Source organism: Myotis nattereri (assembly GCF_964212035.1).
Source record: "Myotis nattereri genome assembly, chromosome: 16".
In the NCBI taxonomy this organism is placed as follows: Eukaryota; Metazoa; Chordata; class Mammalia; order Chiroptera; family Vespertilionidae; genus Myotis; species Myotis nattereri.
In genome coordinates this window covers 32503382-32523644 of record NC_138091.1, presented here as the reverse complement: position 1 = coordinate 32523644, position 20263 = coordinate 32503382, and the positions used below count along the sequence as shown (strand labels likewise).

The 20263-nt window shown below is 42.5% G+C and overlaps 2 protein-coding genes across 3 annotated transcripts in view; one reads left to right on the top strand and one right to left on the bottom strand.

The window, feature by feature from the left end:
* RAD51C (RAD51 paralog C) overlaps positions 1–1360 on the bottom strand; it is a gene marked incomplete at its 3' end in the record, with an annotated part of 36096 nt that extends 34736 nt beyond the window's left edge. For both annotated transcript variants that reach the window (XM_081109991.1, XM_081109990.1), the window contains exon 1: positions 1166–1360. In XM_081109991.1, coding sequence (XP_080966117.1) covers positions 1166–1283 — 118 coding nt within the window. In that variant the 5' untranslated portion in view covers positions 1284–1360. The remainder of the gene's footprint in view (positions 1–1165) is intronic.
* Positions 1361–19249: 17889 nt separating this feature from the next.
* Positions 19250–20263, top strand: part of TEX14 (testis expressed 14, intercellular bridge forming factor) — a gene marked incomplete at its 5' end in the record, with an annotated part of 62645 nt that continues 61631 nt past the window's right edge. The window contains one exon of the mRNA XM_081110694.1: positions 19250–19385. Within this exon, the coding sequence (XP_080966820.1) occupies positions 19250–19385 (136 nt within the window). The remainder of the gene's footprint in view (positions 19386–20263) is intronic.

Sequence of the window (20263 nt, the reverse complement as noted above, 5' to 3'; positions counted from 1 at the left end):
CATGTAAAAAGCTTGGTAGAAAACCAGGCCATCCAAAATGCTCAGTAATTGTTAGCTTTTTAAAAAAAAATACATTTTTATTGATTTGAGAGAGGAAAGGAGAGGCAGAGTCAGAAACATCAATGATGAGAGGGGATCATCGATCGGCCGCCTCCTGCATGCCCCACCCTGGGGATCAAGCCCTCAACCCAGGCATGTGCCCTAGACCGCAGTCGAACCCAGAACCCTTCAGCCCACAGGCTGATGCTCTATTCATTGAGCCAAACCAGCCAAGGCAATCATTAGCTTTTTATCGTTCATATTCTCTCCTTCCCTTTTTGTAAAACCAACTTGTTGAAAGAAAAAGAGCCCATCAAACTTTGGGGGACACCACGCGAGGTGTAAGATTTAAAACGAATAATTAACACTGGGTCTACATTTATTTAGTTAGTTAGTTAGTTATTCTTGAGTGACTAGTTGAAACCTCCTCATTTTATATTGTTGAGGGCAATGACTTAAAACTCGGCTCTATCTTGATATTATAGTTCTGGGCATACCATCGAGCCATGTGCTCAGCCAGTCTGACGCAGACAGCTTTGTTTTTGTTTGCCTCAGGATGCGGTGGTCCCCACCGAGCATTATCTATGTTCTGGAAGGTGAGGCTTAGGGTTTCCTCAGGGAGTTACAAAAAGAAGCACCGTCTTTCTACCCCGTTTCTCACTCTTAGTATCTCTAGCGTCCCATCACGAATCCTTCATTTTTCAAATTTAATCCCTGTCCCTGGGGTTTGGGAACAGCGGGAATTAAACGGCCTATATGAGCTCCAATCCTGGCTCTGCAACTTCCTAGCCCAGTCGTTACGAAAAGTGACTTAACCTCCCCAAGCATCGGTTCCTTCGTCTGCATATCGGGCATGGCCCATGCAAAGGAGGGCTCTTTGGGGTATAAACGACGTAATCCTCAGAGCACTGGGCAGGGACTGGCAGAGAAGGCAATAAGTAAATGTTGCCGAGACCACAGTTCTAACCGTCCGAACCAGGTTTAAGTATAATTAAGGAGGCTTTTCACGTTGTAAACGCAGCCGTGGGCGGCAGCCCAATGTGCGGAGACTGCGGGCGAGTGAACAGAGATGGAGGCGGCACAGATCGCGGCCAATGCACCACAGCTGAACGTCGGGAGTCGTTACCTTTGCTGAGCTCGGAGGGTTTCACCTCTAGGAGCTCCTCAGCAGTTTGGAAACCTGCAGACACCATTTTCACGCGCACCGCTGGGGACAGGGGGAAACTAACTAAATCCCGCTGCATTTCAAAGCCGGACGCCTACGCGCATAGGCGCTCAGACCCGCCGAATTCCAGACGCCGAATTCCGCACGCCCGCGCCCGGCCGCGCCGCGCCGCGTGACGTCAGGCGTAAAGCGGAAGGGGCGGGGCCCTCGGCCTGGCTGCGCGCGGCCTGGGGCTCTGCGACTCTGTGAAGGCATATACTCAATTTCCCCAAGAACGCACCTTTCTGTCGTGAATCTGTCAAAGCCCAATATGGTTTCCCCATTAAAAATACACCCTAACAGCCTTAATCGGTTTGGCTGAGTGGGTAGAGCCTCGGCCTGCGGACTGAAGGGTCCCGGGTTCAATTCTGGGCAAAGGCATGGACCTTCGTTGCCGGTTCGGTCCCCAGTAGGGGGTCATGTAGGAGGCAGCTGATGGATGTTTCTCTCTCATCCATGTTTTTAACTCTTTACCCCTCTCCCTCTCTAAAGAATCTGAATAAATATATATATATTTAAATACATCCTAATAGTAAAAAGATAGGTGGAGACCACAGGATGGAGAGCCAGGCCCAGTGGGCCCTACACACCACATTTCCTCCCTTGTGCCCACGGGTGAAATCTCAGGGTGGTTCTTCAGAATGATCACCCCAGTGGGAGTAACGGGCACACACACTGGGCGGTTACCGGTTGGGGATATGGAACGGACAGATAAGGATTAATCTGGGTCCCCGTTATAGGGTGCCAGCCTATAACGTTATAGGCTTTCTCACTTGCTGTCTCCCTCGCTCGTCCCCCTTGCCTTTTCCGCCCTCGCCATCGAGAGGGACTGTGGACTAGCCCGCCACCTGCCTTTCCCGCCTTCGCCATCGCGAGGGATTATGGGCCAGCCCGCCTCCTCCAGAGACCGCGCTGCGTCCAGTCCACCCCCCCTGCCCCCACAAGGCTTTCTGCGAGACCAGTTCGGAGCATGCTGAATTCCGAGTCCGTTAGTCCGTAACGTCCTGCTGGCTTAAGAAGTAGCTGGAAAAGTAAGCGGGTAATATCCCCAGAGTGGGCTGGCGTGGGCTCCCCTTTCTAAGATGCAGTCGTTGGGGTACGCAAGAGCTCCTGTTCGGGAGCAGAGCTGGTAAAAGACAAAGTCCGTGGCTTCCTGAGTCTGTCCTTGCCTAGGTGAGCGATGATTTCTTTCGGGCCAACCTATGTGGGCCACTTGAGCAAATCCTTCACGTTTCGAATGCTCACTACCGGTCCGCTGGAAAAAAAAAAACAAAAACAAAAAAAAAACCCCGAAAACACGGTAGCTCATAGCACCGTTTTTCTTGAAGCCAAAATTAAAGCCTCGTACCCTTTTTATGCTACCACGAGCTACTTGCAGATTGCGAGCCCCCCTTGGGGTGGGGGTGAATTCGAGAAGTGTTTGTCCCCTAGTTGGTAGGACAGAGAAGTCGGGCAGGACTGACAAAAATGTGGTTTGTTTGCCGGTCAGTACGTTGCTTAACCTCCAGTCTGACCCACAGCAGGGCACACCGTGGGCATTTCATACAGTTGTTCAGAGGGAGGATTTGTGCTTATGCTTGTAAAGCAACTGGGGTCTTGGGATGGTGTCAACATAGTTAAGGATAGTTCTTGAGTTAGTTTGGTCAAATTCAGTGGGATTGGCAGTGTTTAGAATTTTGTCTCATTGGCATTGGAGAGTTAAGAAACTAGTTAACTCTATCTGTAGCTATACAATTATGTGTTGCTTATATCTTATTCTGACCCTTGAGTTGCCTGCAATTATTGTTTGTACCATCATTCTTAAGTTTTTTAAAAAGCCTGTATAATCAGGCTTTCAAACTAGGATCCAAGTTTATGAGGCCAGGCCCCAGGAACTAACAGAACTATAGGATTTATACCTAAGGTGCATCTTCCTTCCTGTAGTATCAGGTTTTCTCAAATATTTTTCTTTAATATATTTTTATTGATTTCAGAGAGGAAGGGAGAGGGAAAGAGAGAGACATCAACGATGATAGAGAATCGTTGTTCGGCTGCCTCCTGCATGTCCCCTACTCGGGATCTAGCCCATAACCTGGGCATGTGCCTTTGACCGGAATCGAACCTGGGACCTTTCAGTCCACAGGCCGACGCTCTATCCCCTGAGCCAAACCAGCTAGGGTTTTTTTTTTGTTTTTTTTTTAGAGAGAGAGAGAAGAGTTGAGTAATTTAATTGGTAAACCATTTTCTATTGAATAAGTATTAATATATTGTAGAGTGAACTGCAAACATAAAAATACATTTTAAGATAAAGACTTTGAAGAAAGATCCTGTTTAAACTGGACACTTCAGTAGTCTCCCAACACCTCCTAGGTATATGGTTTTATTTTTCTTTGCAATGGGGGTTACTTGTTGAAAAAGTTTGAGAGGCACGATGATGGATATAAGCTTTGGAGTCATACAAATTTGGTTTTTATCACATCTCCGGAAATTACCAACTGTGAGACTTTCAGCAAGTTTACTCAGGTTTCTTACCTGCAAGTAGAAGGTTACTATTTCATGGGGTTGTTGGAAAGATTAAATGAATACATATTAAGTATTTGGCACAGAAAAGGTATATAATAAATCTTAGTTTCTCCGTTTAAAAATGTTCTAATATGTGTATTCAGTTGAATGAAACCTAGCTCATCAAAGTGCTAATGCTGTGAGACTTTTTTTAAAACTGCCTACAGCCCTAACCGGTTTGGCTCAGTGGATAGAGCATCAGCCTGCGGGCTCAAGGGTCCCAGGTTCCATTCCGGTCAAGGGCATGTACCTTGGTTGCGGGCACATCCCCAGTAGGGGGGTGTGCAGGAGGCAGCTGATTGATGTTTCTCTCTCATCAGTGTTTCTAATTCTCTATCCCTCTCCCTTCCTCTCTGTAAAAAATCAATAAAATATATTTTAAAAAATTAAAATTAAAAAGAAAATTAAAAAGTGCCTACAGCTCTAGCTGGTGTGGCTCAGTTGGAACCCTGTGTACCAAAAGGGTTCCTAGTTCAATTCCTGGTCAGGGCACCTGCCCAGGTTGCAGGCTCAGTCCTCCTTGGGGGGTGGAGGGTTTGTGTGCAGGAATCAGCTGGTCGATTTTTTTTCTCTCTCTAATCAGTATTTCTCTTTCTCTCTCCCTCTGAAAAATCAATAAAAACATTTTAAAAATAAAATAATCTCAGGGGGAAGGCAGGGGAGGGTGGGTGGGTGGGAAGTAATCAACCAAAGACCTTGTATGCATATATGCATAACCCATGGATCCAGACAGTGGGGTGGTGAGGGCCTGGGGTAAGGGTGGGGTGAGCTGGAGGGGGTTGATGGGGGGGGGGGAGGGGACATAGACAATACTTTCAACAATAAAGATTTTTTAAAAAAGAAAGAAAAAAATAAAAAGTGCCTACAATTGTAAAGTGCCAAAGAAAAGTTGTTTTACATATGTGATGTGATTTGATTTGAAAAAACTCTGGCCTTGGCCGGTGTGGCTCAGCTGGGCATAGTCTGGTGCACTGGAAGGTTGCTCGTTCGTTTCCTGGTCAGGACCCATGCCTGAGTTGAGGGCTTGATCTCCTGGGTTGGGGTGTGCAGGAGGCAGCTGATTCATGTTTCGCTCTCACATTCATCGATGCTTCTCTTTATCTTTCCCTCTCCCTTCGTGTCTCTCTCTCATAAAATTGATAACATATATTTTATAAAAAATTCTGAATCGCTGAAACCGGTTTGGCTCAGTGGATAGAGCGTCGGCCTGCGGACTGAAAGGTCCCAGGTTCGATTCCGGTCAAGGGCATGTACCTGGGTTGCGGGCATATCCCCAGTAGGAGATGTGCAGGAGGCAGCTGATCGATGTTTCTCTCTCATCGATGTTTCTAACTCTCTATCTCTCTCCCTTCCTCTCTGTAAAAAATTAATAAAATATATTTTAAAAACAAACAAACAAAAAAAAAACTCTGAATCTCTTTTTCCCCCTGCCTTCATCTCTCTCTCTCATAAAATTGATAAAATATATTTTTTTAAAAACTCTTTATCAAGCACAGCGGCATGGCTCAGTGGTTGAGCTTTAACCTATGATCCAGGAGGTCATGGTTCGATTCCTGGTCAGGGCACATATAGGATGCAACTGATGGATGTTTCTCTCTCCCTAAAATCAATAAACACATCCTCGGGTGAGGATAAAAAAAAATTTACAATGATAAGTGGAAAAAAAAAACATTAAAATTCTCCACTCAAACAAGGTATACAAGGATTTTTTGTTATTCTTTTTGTTATTGTTAAACAGTGAGAGTAAAATAACTTTTCTGGAATATAAAAATAAGAGCTGACCCCAGCTGGTGGGGCTCAGTGGTTGAGCATCAACCTATGAGCCAGGTCCTAGTCACAGTTCCATTCCTGATTAGGGCACATGCCTGATTTCAGGCTTGATCCCCAGTGAGGGGCATGTAGGAGTTATTAGCCCATCGATGATTCTCATTGTTAATGTTTTTATCTCTCTCTTCCTCTCTGAAATCAATAAAATATTTTTTTTAATATATATTTTATTGATTTTTTACAGAGAGGAAGGGAGAGAGATAGAGAGTTAGAAACATCGATGAGAGAGAAACATCGATCAGCTGCCTCTTGCACATCTCCTACTGGGGATGTGCCCGCAACCCAGGTACATGCCCTTGGCTGGAATCGAACCTGGGACCTCTCAGTCCGCAGGCCGACGCTCTGTCCATTGAGCCAAACCGGTTTCGGCAATAAAATATTTTTTTAAAAAATCTTTGGAAAATAGAGTGATTCTGGTGTGAATCTTCTAGAGACAAAGAACAGGTAAACTTGGAAACTCCAATTCTAATTTACAATGAAGCAGGAAGGAGAGGGTTGAGAAGGCTGATTTTATATATATCTATATCTATAGCTATAGCTATATCTACATCTACATCTGCCTCTATATATCTATATCTATATCTATATCTATATCTATATCTATATCTATATCTATATCTATATCTATACCATTGCCTAAGATAGGATATCCTCTTTTCGAGTTGTATTATGATTTTAAGAGGGCGCAGGAGTTTCTTGTAGGATGGATTCTCTGGTAGTCTTGTTCTGGATTTCATAGGCACTTGTGAAAAACCAAAAGGTTGACCCTTGCAGTGCTGAGATTGTAAAGGTTTAAGGATGTGTCAAAACACCACTTATTCTTGCTCCGGTGGGAGACACTCTTATCATGAAGGTGGATTTCCAACTGTGAGGGCCATGATCACACTCCCACTGGGGGGAGCTCTTTGACTGTTTCAAGTGTGTGAGTGTAGGAGGGGTTGTCGTGTGAGCTTTTCCCTAGTTTTCTCGGTTTAAAATTAGAATTAGTGTTTGTGCAACTGGTCTTTCAAGTAAGGGTGATCGTTTGCCACATATGTGAAAGAGCATGTTTTGTACATGTCCTTGGAACTTCGAACTGACTGCCTATTTTTAGCAATACTTGTTCTGGATTTTTAAATGTAGTTTTGCAAAATTTCATCTTTTCTTTCAAATTTCATCTTTTTAGACTTGCTTTTTCAGTTAAGTACAGAACACCTTGATAATCTGCACCAGGCACCACGGTGATGTCATTAGCTCCAAGCCCTTGAAGGAAAGAACAAATTCATATCGTTTATCTTTAAATCTGCCGAGTGTCTTTACCTTTGTTTTATTTGAACAGGACCACCGACTATACTAGGAAAAGGACTCGGTGAGATCATCAAAGGGGGTGTGGAATATGTAAATAAGCGCAGTGACTGCTGGTCATGCTTACAACAGACATATATTTCCTAAGATCTTGAAGTATCCAGATATACAAATTATTGCTGGATGGTAACTGTAGTTTGAAAACTCTACTGCAGAACTAAGAGGGTCAGTAGGATGCATGATAAAAGTGATCCTATCTTGAAAGTGATTTGAATCTGAGGAGTAAGTGCCAGGCAACACTGCCAACTCATACTTACCTGGCAGGGGAGATACCATGATCACGAAGGTGGTTTTCCCAGGGCGAGGCTTATCCATTGCACTCCGGATGTGCTGACCCCTGCGATTTCCCCAAATGTGGGAAACTCGACTGCATAATTTGTGGTAGTGGGGGACTGCGTTCGCGCTCTCCCCTGAATCAACAAGGTTCAGAAAAAAAGATCTTGAGGTTTGTCCTTTTGCCTTGAAGCATTTTATCATTGCAAAAAGTTGCTATAGAAATAAGATAGCTTTATAAGTAGTTATGGAGATCAGAAGTGAAGTTACAGGATTACCTTCCTTTTATATAAATCTTTGTTCTATTGTTTCCTTTTTTCTCTCTCTTAATCTTTGTTGAAAGTATTGCATAGAATAGATCCTCCTTTTTCCCCCATCAACCTCTTCCAGCCTGCTCCCTTTACCCCACCTCATCATCCCATTGTCTGTCCATGGGTTATGCATATATGCATACAAGTTCTTTGATCTCTTCCCACCTACCCTCCCCTGCCTTCCCTGTGAGGTTCAACAGTCTCTTTGTTGAAAGTATTACATATGTCCCCCTTTTTTCCCCCATTCACCCCCTCCAGCCCGCTACTGCCCCCTGCCCCAGGTCTACCTTTCTTATAGAGGAGAATTTGCCCCCTTACCTGTTCTGCTGTTTCAAGAGTCTTAAGTCCTGACCCACAACTCAATGAGATTGGTTGCTTAGAGTGTTGTCCTGATATGCTATGAACACATCAATAACTGGAACAGCACATTTATGTTTCTCATTGATGTTTCTCAACTCAAAAATTTTTAAAATAGGCTACATTTATATATTCTTTGTTTGTTGTCCCTTTCTCCACTTTCATAGCCAGCAATTTAGCAACTTCTCTAGGCTGTTATCATTCTGTCCTGTCCTTACATCTGTTTGTCTGGCCTGCCTGCTTCCCTCTTCCATTCTATTAGGACCCTGTGGTTACATTAGGTCCACCTGGATAATTCAAAGTACTCTTCCTTCTCAAATCTTTAATCGCATCTGCAAAATCTCTTTTGCCACAAAGTACGGCAATAATAGTGATTAGGACTTAGATATTTCTGGTGGGCTATTACTCAGCCTACCTCATCAACAAAACCCAAAGGCAGGTTTGTCTGGAGCGACAGAGTTATGACACTGAAAGGTGCTAGGACTATGTAAATAAGCGCAGTGTCTTGTTCACATTGTACATACGTTTGTGATTTTTGCAAATATTACAGTATCCAAAATGTTATTGTCTGGCTTTTACTGAGATTTGGAGAAGTCTTTATTTTGTAAGTGATGGTATAGGAATAGCATGAAGAGTGTGACTGTATGTGTTTAGTTTTGGAATCTCCAGCAACTCATACTTACCTGGCAGGGGAGATACCATGGTCATGAAGGTGGTTTTCCCGCGGTGAGGCTCACTCATTGTATTCCAGGTGTGCTGACCTCTGTGATTTCTTCAAATGTGAAAAATTCACCTGCATAATTTGTGGTAGCGTGGGGCTGCGTTTCTGCTTTCCCCTGTTTTCTATGTTCAACAGTAGTGTATTCTGGTGTGAGCAAGGGTTACTGCATGCATGTTGATTCACATATACCAAATTGTCTAGCAGAGTAGGGTGTAATTATTCTGTTGACCAGTCACTGCGTGACACTGGCCAGGCTGCATTTTTTTTTTAATTTTTTTTTTTTATTGGTTTTGAAAGAGAGAAAAAGGGAAGGAGGAAGAGAGAACATCTGTGGTTCCATTCATTGGTTAATTCTTGTTAAGTGCCCTAACTGGGGATTGAACCCACAACCTTAGTGTATGGGGACTATGCTCTAACCAACTAATTGGCAAGGCTCATGTACAAGTTTTTGTGTGGACAAACGTTTTCCTATTTCTTGGGTATGTGGCTAGCAGTGGAATTGCTGGGTCAGAGTAACTCTATGTTTAACTTTTTGAGAAACTGCCTGTTCTCCAAGTGGTTGCACCATTTTACATTCCTACCGTAGTATATAAGGGTTCCAGTTTTTTCACATCCTCCCACCATTTGTATTATCTGTCATTTTAATTCTAGCCATCCCACTGGGTGTGAAGTAGTATCTCGTGGTGGTTTTGATTTGCCTTTCCCTCATGAGTAATGTTGCTAACCATCTTTTCATGTGCTCATTGGCTATTTGTGTATTTTCTTTGAAGAAAAATCTACTTGGGTCTTTTGCCCATTTTTAAATATCAAATTGGGTTGTCATTTTATTGAGGTGTAATCATTCTTTATATATTCTAGATGCAAATTCCTTATTAGAGATATCTATATATACGACTTACAAATATTTTCTCTCATTCTGTGGGTTGTCAGTGTCCTTTGAAGAACAAACGTTTGTAATTTTGGTTAAGTCTTTTATCTAGGTTTTCCTTTGTCACTTGTGTTTTTGATGTCAGATATTAGAAACCATTTCCTGTGTTAACTGATTTGGCTCAGTGAATAGAGCACTGATCTGAAGACTGAAGCATCCCGGGTTTGATTCAGGTCAAGGGCATGTACCTTGGTTGCAGTTGGATCCTCAGTAGGGGGCGTGCAAGAGGCAGCTGATCAATGTTTCTCTCTCATTGATGCTTCTGACTATACCTCTCTTCCTCTCTGTAAAATCAATAAAAATATAGTACAAAAAGAAGCCATTTCCTAACCTAAAGTCATGAAAATGTATTACTGTATTTTATATATATATATATATATATATACACACATATATATATATATATATATTTCAGAGACGAGAGAGGGTGAGAGATAGAAACATCAATGATGAGAGAATCATTGATTGGCTGCCTCCTGCACGCTCCACAATGCGACCTGGGCATATGTCTGACTGGGAAACCTGTGACCTCCTGGTTCATAGGTTGACGCTCAACCACTGAGCCATGCTGGCCAGGCTATGCTGCTATTTCTAAACATCCAAAAACAGATATTTTGGGAAGTGGTGAATGCATGGGAATGGAGGGGAAAGAATATGCAAAATATGGTGATTACTATGGAGTTTAAATGGGAAAATTCCAGGTCATACAACTGTGACTGTGAAGAGATCACAAAATAGCTTTCTGGCCCTGGCTGGTGTTCCTCAGTGGAACACCACTGAGCATAGGCCCTTGCACCAAAGAAGGGTCAAGGGTTCAATTCCCGGTCAAGGGCATGTACGTGGATTGCAGGTTCAATCTCTGGCCCCTGTAGGGGCGCATGTGGGAGGCAACCAATCGATGTGTCTCTCCTACACCAATGTTTCTTTCTCTCTCCTGTTTCCCTCCCTCCCTCTCTTGTTCTCTTTCACTCCCTCTAAAAGAAATCAGTGGAAAATATCCTCCAGTAAGGATTAGCAACAAAAAATAGCTTCCTGAGTTTGCAGCTCATTCAATGACCCTTCCAAAGACTAGTTTATTGTAGCAGACGCTGGTATTTGGACTTGCTTTTGGTTATGGTCTATTGAAAGTCTAGTCCAGAAGATGCTCTGCCATTCCCACTCCCAGCAGTGTTTAGTTACAGTAAGTCTGAAATTCCTTTGGAGTCTACTGTTGGCTGTTTATATTAAAGGGATGGCAAGCCGTTTAGTGAACCAGCAGCCGAGATTGGGAGCATGCTGTTTGAATATTATTTATAGATCTCTGCTGGGGCTGAGACAAAGGTGTGAGATTAACATTCGAAGTGAGCTATAGAAAGGCCTAGTTGAATTCATACCAAAGTTGGCATCAGAAAAGTGGGTGCATATTTATTTATTTATTTATTTATCTACTGATTGATTGATTGATTTTTGAAGAAGGAAGCATGCCAGTTGAGAAAAACACTAGCCAAGGACTGGCCTTTGAAGGATTGCCCCAATTAGAGCAAGAGAGGAGAAGGAAGCCCTTGAAAGAAGCTGGGGAAAGAGCAGAGGTGAGCATGTAGTTGGGTGCTCCAAGAAAAGGCCACTGCTGATGGTGCTGAGGGCTTGCAGAGTATGTGCACTTTCATGATCGTCAGTCACTTGTGACCTTTGGAAAAACCCAGTAATTTTTCTGCATTTGGTAGAGCAGGGAGAAATGGAAAGCATAATATGTGAACTCTGAATTTCAGTCCAGATCTTGGATTCCAAAACTCTCTCTTTGCGATACACCCATTAGCAGGCGGCCACGGCATTCTCGACTGGATGCCCTGCTCCCCCCTTCTTAGGCGGAAGCAGGACGGGGCTGGCGTGGACAGTTGGTCTCCAGGGACCCGTGAAGCCGGCTCGCGACCACAACGGCTTCGTGTCCGTTTGCTCAAGGGACTCCACCCGGGGAGATCCGAAGACCTCCGGCTACAGCGAAAGTTGGGAGAGGGGAGACTTGGGTCGGGAAAATAGCCTGGTAGACGCCACTTAAATCGGGCGATTGGGAGAAGGAACCCATCTTCCAGTCCTTCGCGATAGTGCGCAGCTGCCGATCCCGCCCCTCGAGGTGCGCGTGACGTAACGCCGGGAGGCGGAGTATGTAGATTTCATATTTAGGGCTATTGGGAACCGTGTTCCCTTGGAAGATAGGCATTATGTTCCGCTGTTACCAATACTAAGATATAGTACGAAAATATGAGTTTATAGTCGCTATGTGTAGATGAAGGCCGATTAGAGTGGTTGCAGGAGTGACCCGAAGCGTTCAGTGGTGTACGCGGCAGCAGGAAGTGCCGGGGACAAACCCAACTCATACTTACCTGGCAGGGGAGATACCATGATCACGAAGGTGGTTTTCCCAGGGCGAGGCTTATCCATTGCACTCCGGATGTGCTGACCCCTGCGATTTCCCCAAATGTGGGAAACTCGACTGCATAATTTGTGGTAGTGGGGGACTGCGTTCGCGCTCTCCCCTGGTTTTGTGTGTGAACGATAGACGTGTATTGGGGGTTTTCCTTTAGTTTCTCTGTAGGCTGCAGCGAGTTCTTTTGTGACATTCTTTCCTATGGCTTATGACTTACAGCTTAAGTAGACAAGGTTAAGAAACAGCCTTGGCTGGTTTGGCTCAGTGGATAGAGCATCGGCCTGCGGACTCAAGGGTCCCAGGTTCGATTCCGGTCAAGGCCATGTACCTTGGTTGCGGGCAACATCCCCAGTAGGGGGTGTGCAGGAAGCAGCTGATCGAGGTTTCTGTCTCTCTCTCATCGATGTTTCTAACTCTCTAACCCTCTCCCTTCCTCTCAGTAAAAAAATCAATAAAATATATTAAAAAAAAAAAAGAAACAAAAGGTTAACTGTCCTTATTAACTGGTTCTGGTTAGTGGCTGGAAGACACCCTAAAGAGCAGTGTTAGTTGGAATACAACCTGAATTGGCAGGGTAGCAGTGATCTGAAAGATCTGTAGGTGTGCCAGTGTTATCCTTACCCAGGTGTGCAGGAGCTCTTCAAATAATTCTTGTGCTGAGGGGCTGTGTTGTTATTCTATATTGGCTTATTTGTGGTCTTTGACTTGGTCACTGTAGTTGGTTGGTTTATTCTGGGGCACAAGCAACTACAGTAATAATTACTGATAATGTCTTCATTCCTGGAGGGTAAATTAAAACAATGACAACTAAAAGATGGTAAAAATCAGTTTGAACCTATGTCTATCTGATTCTAAACCCCCTACCTTCACACTTTAAATACTATGCAAAATAGCCTTCGGATTTGGTCCCCTCATTCTGAAGAAAAATATAGTCTGATATTATTGAGAGTCTGTAAATCTGTAACCTGTATCTCACAATCAGTAACATCATTTTAATGTACTTTTTTCTAGTAATTTTCCTTAAGGATACATATTTTTACAAAATTGCAGTCATCGTATACGTATCATTTCATCTCCTTTTTTCCTGTTAACCTTATAAAAAAAATTTTCATGTTGTTTTTTATATTACTATTATCTTGGGTAAATAATCCACTTCTCTGTTACTTTGATGTCTAGAGTTTGAGAGTGATTTTAGTTTGTTTTTTGGGTTTTTTTGCAATTATAGGTAAATCTGTGATTGATACCCTTGTGTGTAGGACATTGTCTTCTCTAGAATTACTTCCTTTAGGCCAATTAAAAGAAATTTCTAAGTCAAACGGTGTGAACATATTTTGGCACTAGATGTATATAATTATGGTTACATTTTTTAATTTTATTATAACTAATAAAGTCATGTTACAGAATATTTATGAGGGGGGAAACAGTCCATAGTTCTTATTGACATTAACAAAATTATGTTAGTTTGCATTTTGGTATATTTCCTTTAAGTTTCTCAAACTTTGCCTTTTTAGAAACAGTTTAAATCAGAGTAATACCATTATAATCAATAGTATACATTCAATTTCATATGCTGCTCTTTTTTGCATACAATACTATACAATTTAGTCTTTCCTGGCATTCTTTTTCTTTATTTTTTTGAATATGTTGTTTTTTTGGGTTTTTTTGCTTTTTATTGATTTTTTACAGAGAGGAAGGGAGAGGGATAGAGAGTTAGAAACATCGATGAGAGAGAAACATCGATCAGCTGCCTCCTGCACATCTCCTCCTGGGGATGTGCCCGCAACCCAGGCACATGCCCTTGACCGGAATCGAACCCGGGACCCTTCAGTCCGCAGGCCGATGCTCTATCCACTGAGCCAAACCGGTTTCGGCTGAATATGTTTTTATTGATTTTAGAAAGAGAGGAGGGAGAGAGAGAAACATCTGCCTTGGTTGCCTCCTGCAGGCCCCTTCCTGGGGATCCAACCCGCAACCTGAGCATGTGCTCTGACACGAAATCCAACCAGCGACCTTTTAGTGCACAGAATGATGCCCAACCGGTTGAGCCACACTGGCCAGGGCTTCCCTCTCATTCTTAACTTGAAATTCTTTTTATAATTAAGTATGGACTATGAAATTAAAAAAAGAATCTAGACTTTGAAAGATTAAAGGAATCAGGGTAAGTAGTTTCTTAAAAATTTTAAAATATTTATATGTCACCTCTACTCACCCCAGTAATTTAAGGCACTTAAGATGCCTGACATCTATAATAATAAAAGCGTAATATGCTAATTAGACCAGACAGCCGAACAACCTTTCGGACACAGCCAGGACTGCTGGGGCAAAGACAAGCCGTTGTGGCTGCAACGGCCGAGCCACTTGCATGAATTTTGTGCATCGGGCCCCTAGTATTAAAATAATAGGGGAAACAACTAGAAGTCACCCTAAAAATCATTAATTATAATTTTTATTTTTTTATTCATTGATATGTGAGAGAAACATCAACTTGCTCCTCCATCCATGCGTGCACTCATTGCCTGCCCCTGTATGCATCTCAGCAAGGGATTGAACCCACAGCCCTGGCCCATTGGGATTTCACTCCAACCAACTGAGCTATCCAGCCGGGACCATTTTTTATTTTTTTTTATTTTTTATTTTTTTGATAATAAAATAACATGTATTTAATTTTGCTCATTTATAAATACAACTGCAGAAGCCATAATAAAGTAGCCAGATGTTTATCTCTATCTATGGAATCACATCAGGTATAAAAGACTCAAATATAGATGTATGCAAGTCAGTTACACTACTATATTGGTGACAAACAAAATATGCAGCATTTCCATTAGCGATGTGATTTTCTGAATTTGGAATGTCTCAGACTATGGTTTACAAGAAATTAAAGTGTAATTTCTATTGATTTATACAGTCTTTTAATATAAAAATGTCATGGGTAGTAAACCTGAGGGGGGAAAATCTTTTGTACATATAATGGAGTTAAACTTTATATTCAGATAATTTTAAACAAGTACTTCCCTGAAATGAATACCCTGGGAATGTTGAAACTTCTCCTGACTCAGGACAACTACTGTTTTTGTTTGTGGTGCCGGGGTCCCACCCCAGCAGGTCCAGGGGTCCCCAAAGGTGTGGACGGAGTCGGCGAAGAAGGAATGACACGGAGGCAGCGTTCAGTTGATCAGCAGCCTAGCCAGGATCTCTAGCCAAGTTCTGTTCAGGATCTCCAGCGAAGTTCTGGTTCGGATCTCCAGCCAGGTTCTGTGTCTATGTTCTCTTCCCAGGTTCTCCAGGTTCTCCAGCCAGGTTCTATAGCCATGTTCCCTCGCTAGGTTCTCCAGCCAGGTTCAGTCACCAGGTTCTAGTCAGGTTCTCTTGCCAATTTCTGTAGTCAGGTTCAGTCCAGGATCTTTTGCCATGTTCTCTCGCTAGGTTCTGTCTCTAGGTTCTGTGGCCAGTTTCTGTCCAGGATCTTTTGCCATGTTCTCTCCAGCGAAGTTCTTCTGTCTCTAGAGAACGTTCTGTGTAGGTTCTGTGCCTAGGTTCTGTCTCTCTTCTGTCTCCTAAGTTCTGTCTCGGGACCATTTTTTAATTAATTAATTTTTGTTATTGTTGTTAATTCTCACCCAAGGATATTTTTCCATTGATTTTTAGGGAGAGCGGGAGAGAGAGGGAAAGACAGAAAAACATGAATGTAAGAGAAATACATCCATGGATTGCCTCCTGCACGAGCCCCGACCAAGGCTGGGGTCGGGGAGGAGCCTGCAACCGAGGTATGTGCCCTTGACTGGAATCCAACCAAAATAGAGCAGACGTATCTGCTTCAAGTATCAGAGTGACATAAGTGACGAGAGGCGGGGATATGTAGATGAGCAGCGCGCTGACTGCTGGTACGAGTGTATTAACGGGACGAAATTTCCTCTGGGTACCCAAAAGAATGTATCTTAGTCTCTGTCATATAAATAACACTGCAATTTAGAACAGAAGGGCAAAAGGACTCTCAACATAATTTACCATGACTTTAAAGTGTGTTGAAGATGATGGTGACGTGCCAGGCAAAGTGAATAACTCATACTTACCTGGCAGGGGAGATACCATGATCACGAAGGTGGTTTTCCCAGGGCGAGGCTTATCCATTGCACTCCGGATGTGCTGACCCCTGCGATTTCCCCAAATGTGGGAAACTCGACTGCATAATTTGTGGTAGTGGGGGACTGCGTTCGCGCTCTCCCCTGATAACTTGGTTTTGTAAGGATAGAGTTTTGTATTTAAAGTACTCTTGAGAATAGCTTTTTTTTTGTTTTGGCCAAATTGGGTGCATGCAGACAGTTATGTGGCTCTCTAAAGGCTCCTCTTTTGTTCGTGGGTGTAACTTGTGGTATTTTGGTTCACTACTCTTAGGTTTTTGTTATAATAGGAACCTTTTCTTACTGATTTGAGAGAGGAAACCATGGATCCAGTTTGTTGGTTTCTGCATGTGTCGCAAAGGAAGATTTCCAACCGAGTTACCTTGCCAGGCCCCTAGTTAAGTTTTCACTCTAGTTGTGGAATAACGGTTATATAGAAGGGACACTATTGAGTCTAAAGTAGTGAAATGTATTTGTAGCTGAAACGCCCAGTGAAAACTGCCAGGTGTTGGTGAAGATCTAGAAAAAATTGGAATTCCTCTGCACTGCTGGTGGGAATACAAAAATGGAATGACCACATAGAATATGTATGGCAGTGCCTCTAAAAAATTAAATATGCAGTTTCCATATGATCCATCATGGATATAGACACAAAATAATTGAAAACGGATCTGAAGAGGTATTTGTACATCCCTGTTCCTAGCTAGCAGCATTATTCACAATAGCCAAAGATGGAATCACCACAACTGTCCATCAGTGGAGGCATAGATAAACAATATGGGGGTGTGTATGTGTGTCCATACACACATGTAATGGAATATTATTCAGCCTTAAAAAGGACATTCTGACATGCTACAACATGAATGAACTTTGAGGGTGTAGTGAAGTCATCCAGTCACAAAAGGACAAATGCTGTATGTTCCCATGTTTCCACTTATGTGAGGTACCAGGAAGAGTCAACTTTATAAAGACAGAAAGTAGAATGGTGGTTGCCCAGGGCTGGGAGGAGAAAATGGGGAGTTAGTGTTTCATGGGTATGGAATTCCAGTTTGGGAAAATGAAAAAAAGTGTTAGAGGTCGATGGTTGCACAACAGCGTTTATATACTCAATGCCAGTGAACTGAACACTGAAAAATGTTTAATATGGTACATTTTATGTTGTATATGTTTTATCTCAATAAAATAAGCAATAAAAGATTAAGCAGCAGTGTCACATGCAGGTGAACATTCCAGTATGACAGAGCCTGAAAATACAAATTGGGTTTGTCCAGTTGTAAGAAGATAGTGGGGACTTCTTTCAGCAACCCAATGTCAGGAGTATGGGGAAGAACAAACACCACATTAACAGGCCCTCAGTGCCGGTGGCAACCCAGCTGAATGGAGTGGAGGAGATAGTTACCGTAGACTGCCCTTTCAAGAAGACATATAGCCCTGACCGGTTTGGCTCAGTGGATGGAGCGTCGGCCTGCGGACTCGGGGGTCCCAGGTTCGATTCCGGTCAGGGGCATGTGCCTTGGTTGCGGGCACATCCCCAGTGGGGGTGTGTGCAGGAGGCAGCTGATCGATGTTTCTCTTTCATCGATGTTTCTAACTCTCTATCCCTATCCCTTCCTCTCTGTAGAGGATCAATAAAATATATTAAAAAAAAAAAAAGACATATGACATAACATGCTATTTTTAGTGTATTCGTTTGCTAGAGCTGCCATAAAAAACTACAGAATGGGGTGGTTGAAACTACAGAAATTAGCTTTCTTACAGCTCTGGAGTCTGGAAGTCCAATCAAGGTGCCAGCAGGTTGGGTTCTTCGGGGATTCTCTCCTTTGCTTGCAGATGGCTGCCCCCTTTCTGCCTTTTTCACATGGTGGTTCCTTTGCACTCGACCCTCAAGATGAAGTCTCTTCCTCTTCTTGTAAGGACACCAGCCATGTTGGATTATGACCCCATTCTAACAGCTTCATTTTTACTTAATCACCTCTTTAAAGACCGTATCTGCAAATACAGTCACACTCTGAGAACACCCAAAATATTAGCATTTTCCACATTTTCCAGTGGATAAATTAATAAGAGTTACTTCACAGTAACCTAAAGCCTCCTGGCTAGTGAAGACCTACCAAATGTGTCAGCCTTCACGGCTTCTCCTTTTCCTTCACCTCATATCACACCCTCTGTGTGTCTCCCTTGTGATGGCAGCAGTCCACTTTCAGATGTCTTACATAGCAACTGTCACACTGGAGACACATGATAGGTGTCGCACAAACACATGATTGCATGATGGTCAGGTGTGGCTACCACATGTAGAAAGTTAAAATTTCTCAGCATGGTTCATAGCATATACAGTAACCAGTAACCACACAGTTTACTTGGTGCCAGCCAGACACAGCTCTAAGCTCTTTTACACACATTAGCTCATTTAAACATCTTGGCAACCCTCAGACTATTATTATCTCCATTTAGAGAGGAAAACTTGAGGACTATCAAGGTTAAATAATTTTTTCAAGGGCACATAGTTAGGGAGCAACAGAGCTTCAGAGTCTGAACTGTGTACCCAACCCACTATACTGTCTAAATATTTACATAATGACTGCATTTGTGTACTAATTAATCTTTCAGAGTTAATACTCTCCTAGTTATCATGATACAACAAACACGTTTATGTGTGTGTGTGTGTGTGTGTGTGTGTGTGTGTGTTTATTGATTTCAGAGAGAGTAAGGAAGAGGGAGAGATGGAATCATCAATGATGAGAGAGAATCATTGATCTGCTGCCTCCTGCACCCTCTCCTCCCTACTGGGAATTGAGCTTGCTACTCAGGCAAGTGCCCTGACCGGAAATTGAACAATAGTTCATAGGTTGGTGCTCAACCCTGAGCACACCGGCCAGACACTAAGATGTTTACTTCTAATTTTGCTTCCTAGTAGTCACTACTATTTCAGTCCTGAGAATTAGTAACAAATATATTCAGTTCTTTAATTTCAACAGTAACATTGAGAATAAAGGTTAATCTTGTAGAATTTCAGTAATCGTTTCCCTAATCCTGTTCATTATAAATGAAAATGGAAAAAAGTTACAGAAATGTGTGTAAAATTTTTTAAAATTAAAAAAAATGCTGAAAGAATCCAAGTTGCTTGCTTGCATTTCCGATCCAGTTGGAATAAGCATGTTCCTTTCTTTTGAAACAGGATGTCTCGGGCAGTTCAGCTTCCAGTTCCCTGTCCCGTTCGGCTTGGTTCCTTAAAAGGTGACTCCTTGGAAGCTCAGCTTCATGAATATGTTAGAGAAGGGAGTTACCTAAAAGTGAAGAAGATTCTTAAGAAAGGTAGGCACTGTGTTGAAATGGCAGATGCAACTGGGTCCACATTTCTGATAGCATTGGAAGGAAAAACAGGTCATTCCTAAAAACTGAATTCTTGGGGAAATCAGAAGTTAAATCAGATGAGATGTTCCCTACCAATGCAGTCATATTGTTTAATAGAGGTCTTATGCTAGGGAACTATTGATCCTGGCTTTTTAGCTATCCTTCTCTGTATCATATTTTTAGTGGTTACTCTAGTGAGTATCATAATGTATCTTTAATTTTTCACAGTCTACTTAATATTGTACCACTTCACAGAATACAAATTTCAACCATACGGGCTCAGTTCTCCCCTTCCCCCGTCCTTTATTATAAAGATTCCATACGTGTTATATTTGTATGAATTTTGAACCCCATAATATAAGTTTATAATTTTCGATTTGAAAAATCATATATACTTTAAAGAAGTTAAGTGGTTTGATTATGGAGGTCTAGGGTTGATTTTCTTTATATTTTTCCTACGTGGGTTTCTTACCTTGAATATGCAAATTAATCTTTTACAAATTTGGGAACCTTTCTGTCATTATTTCTTCAGACACTCTTTCTGTTCCATTCTCTCCCCACCTTCTGGAAATCCACTTATATTTATGTCAGACTTTTGGGTATTGTCCCACAGTCCTCAAAGCTCTGTTAAGAATTTTCTTCTATTGTCAATTTGATGACTCTTCCTCTGTCGTATCTAATCTGCTCTTAACCTTACCCAGGTTCAGTAATTTGCTAGAGTGACTCACAGAATTCAAGGAGACATTTTACTTACCATTACTGGTTTATTATAAAGGATACAAAGCTCCATGTCCTATTCGGATACACCACCACCTCAGTGCTTCATGTGTTCACCAGTC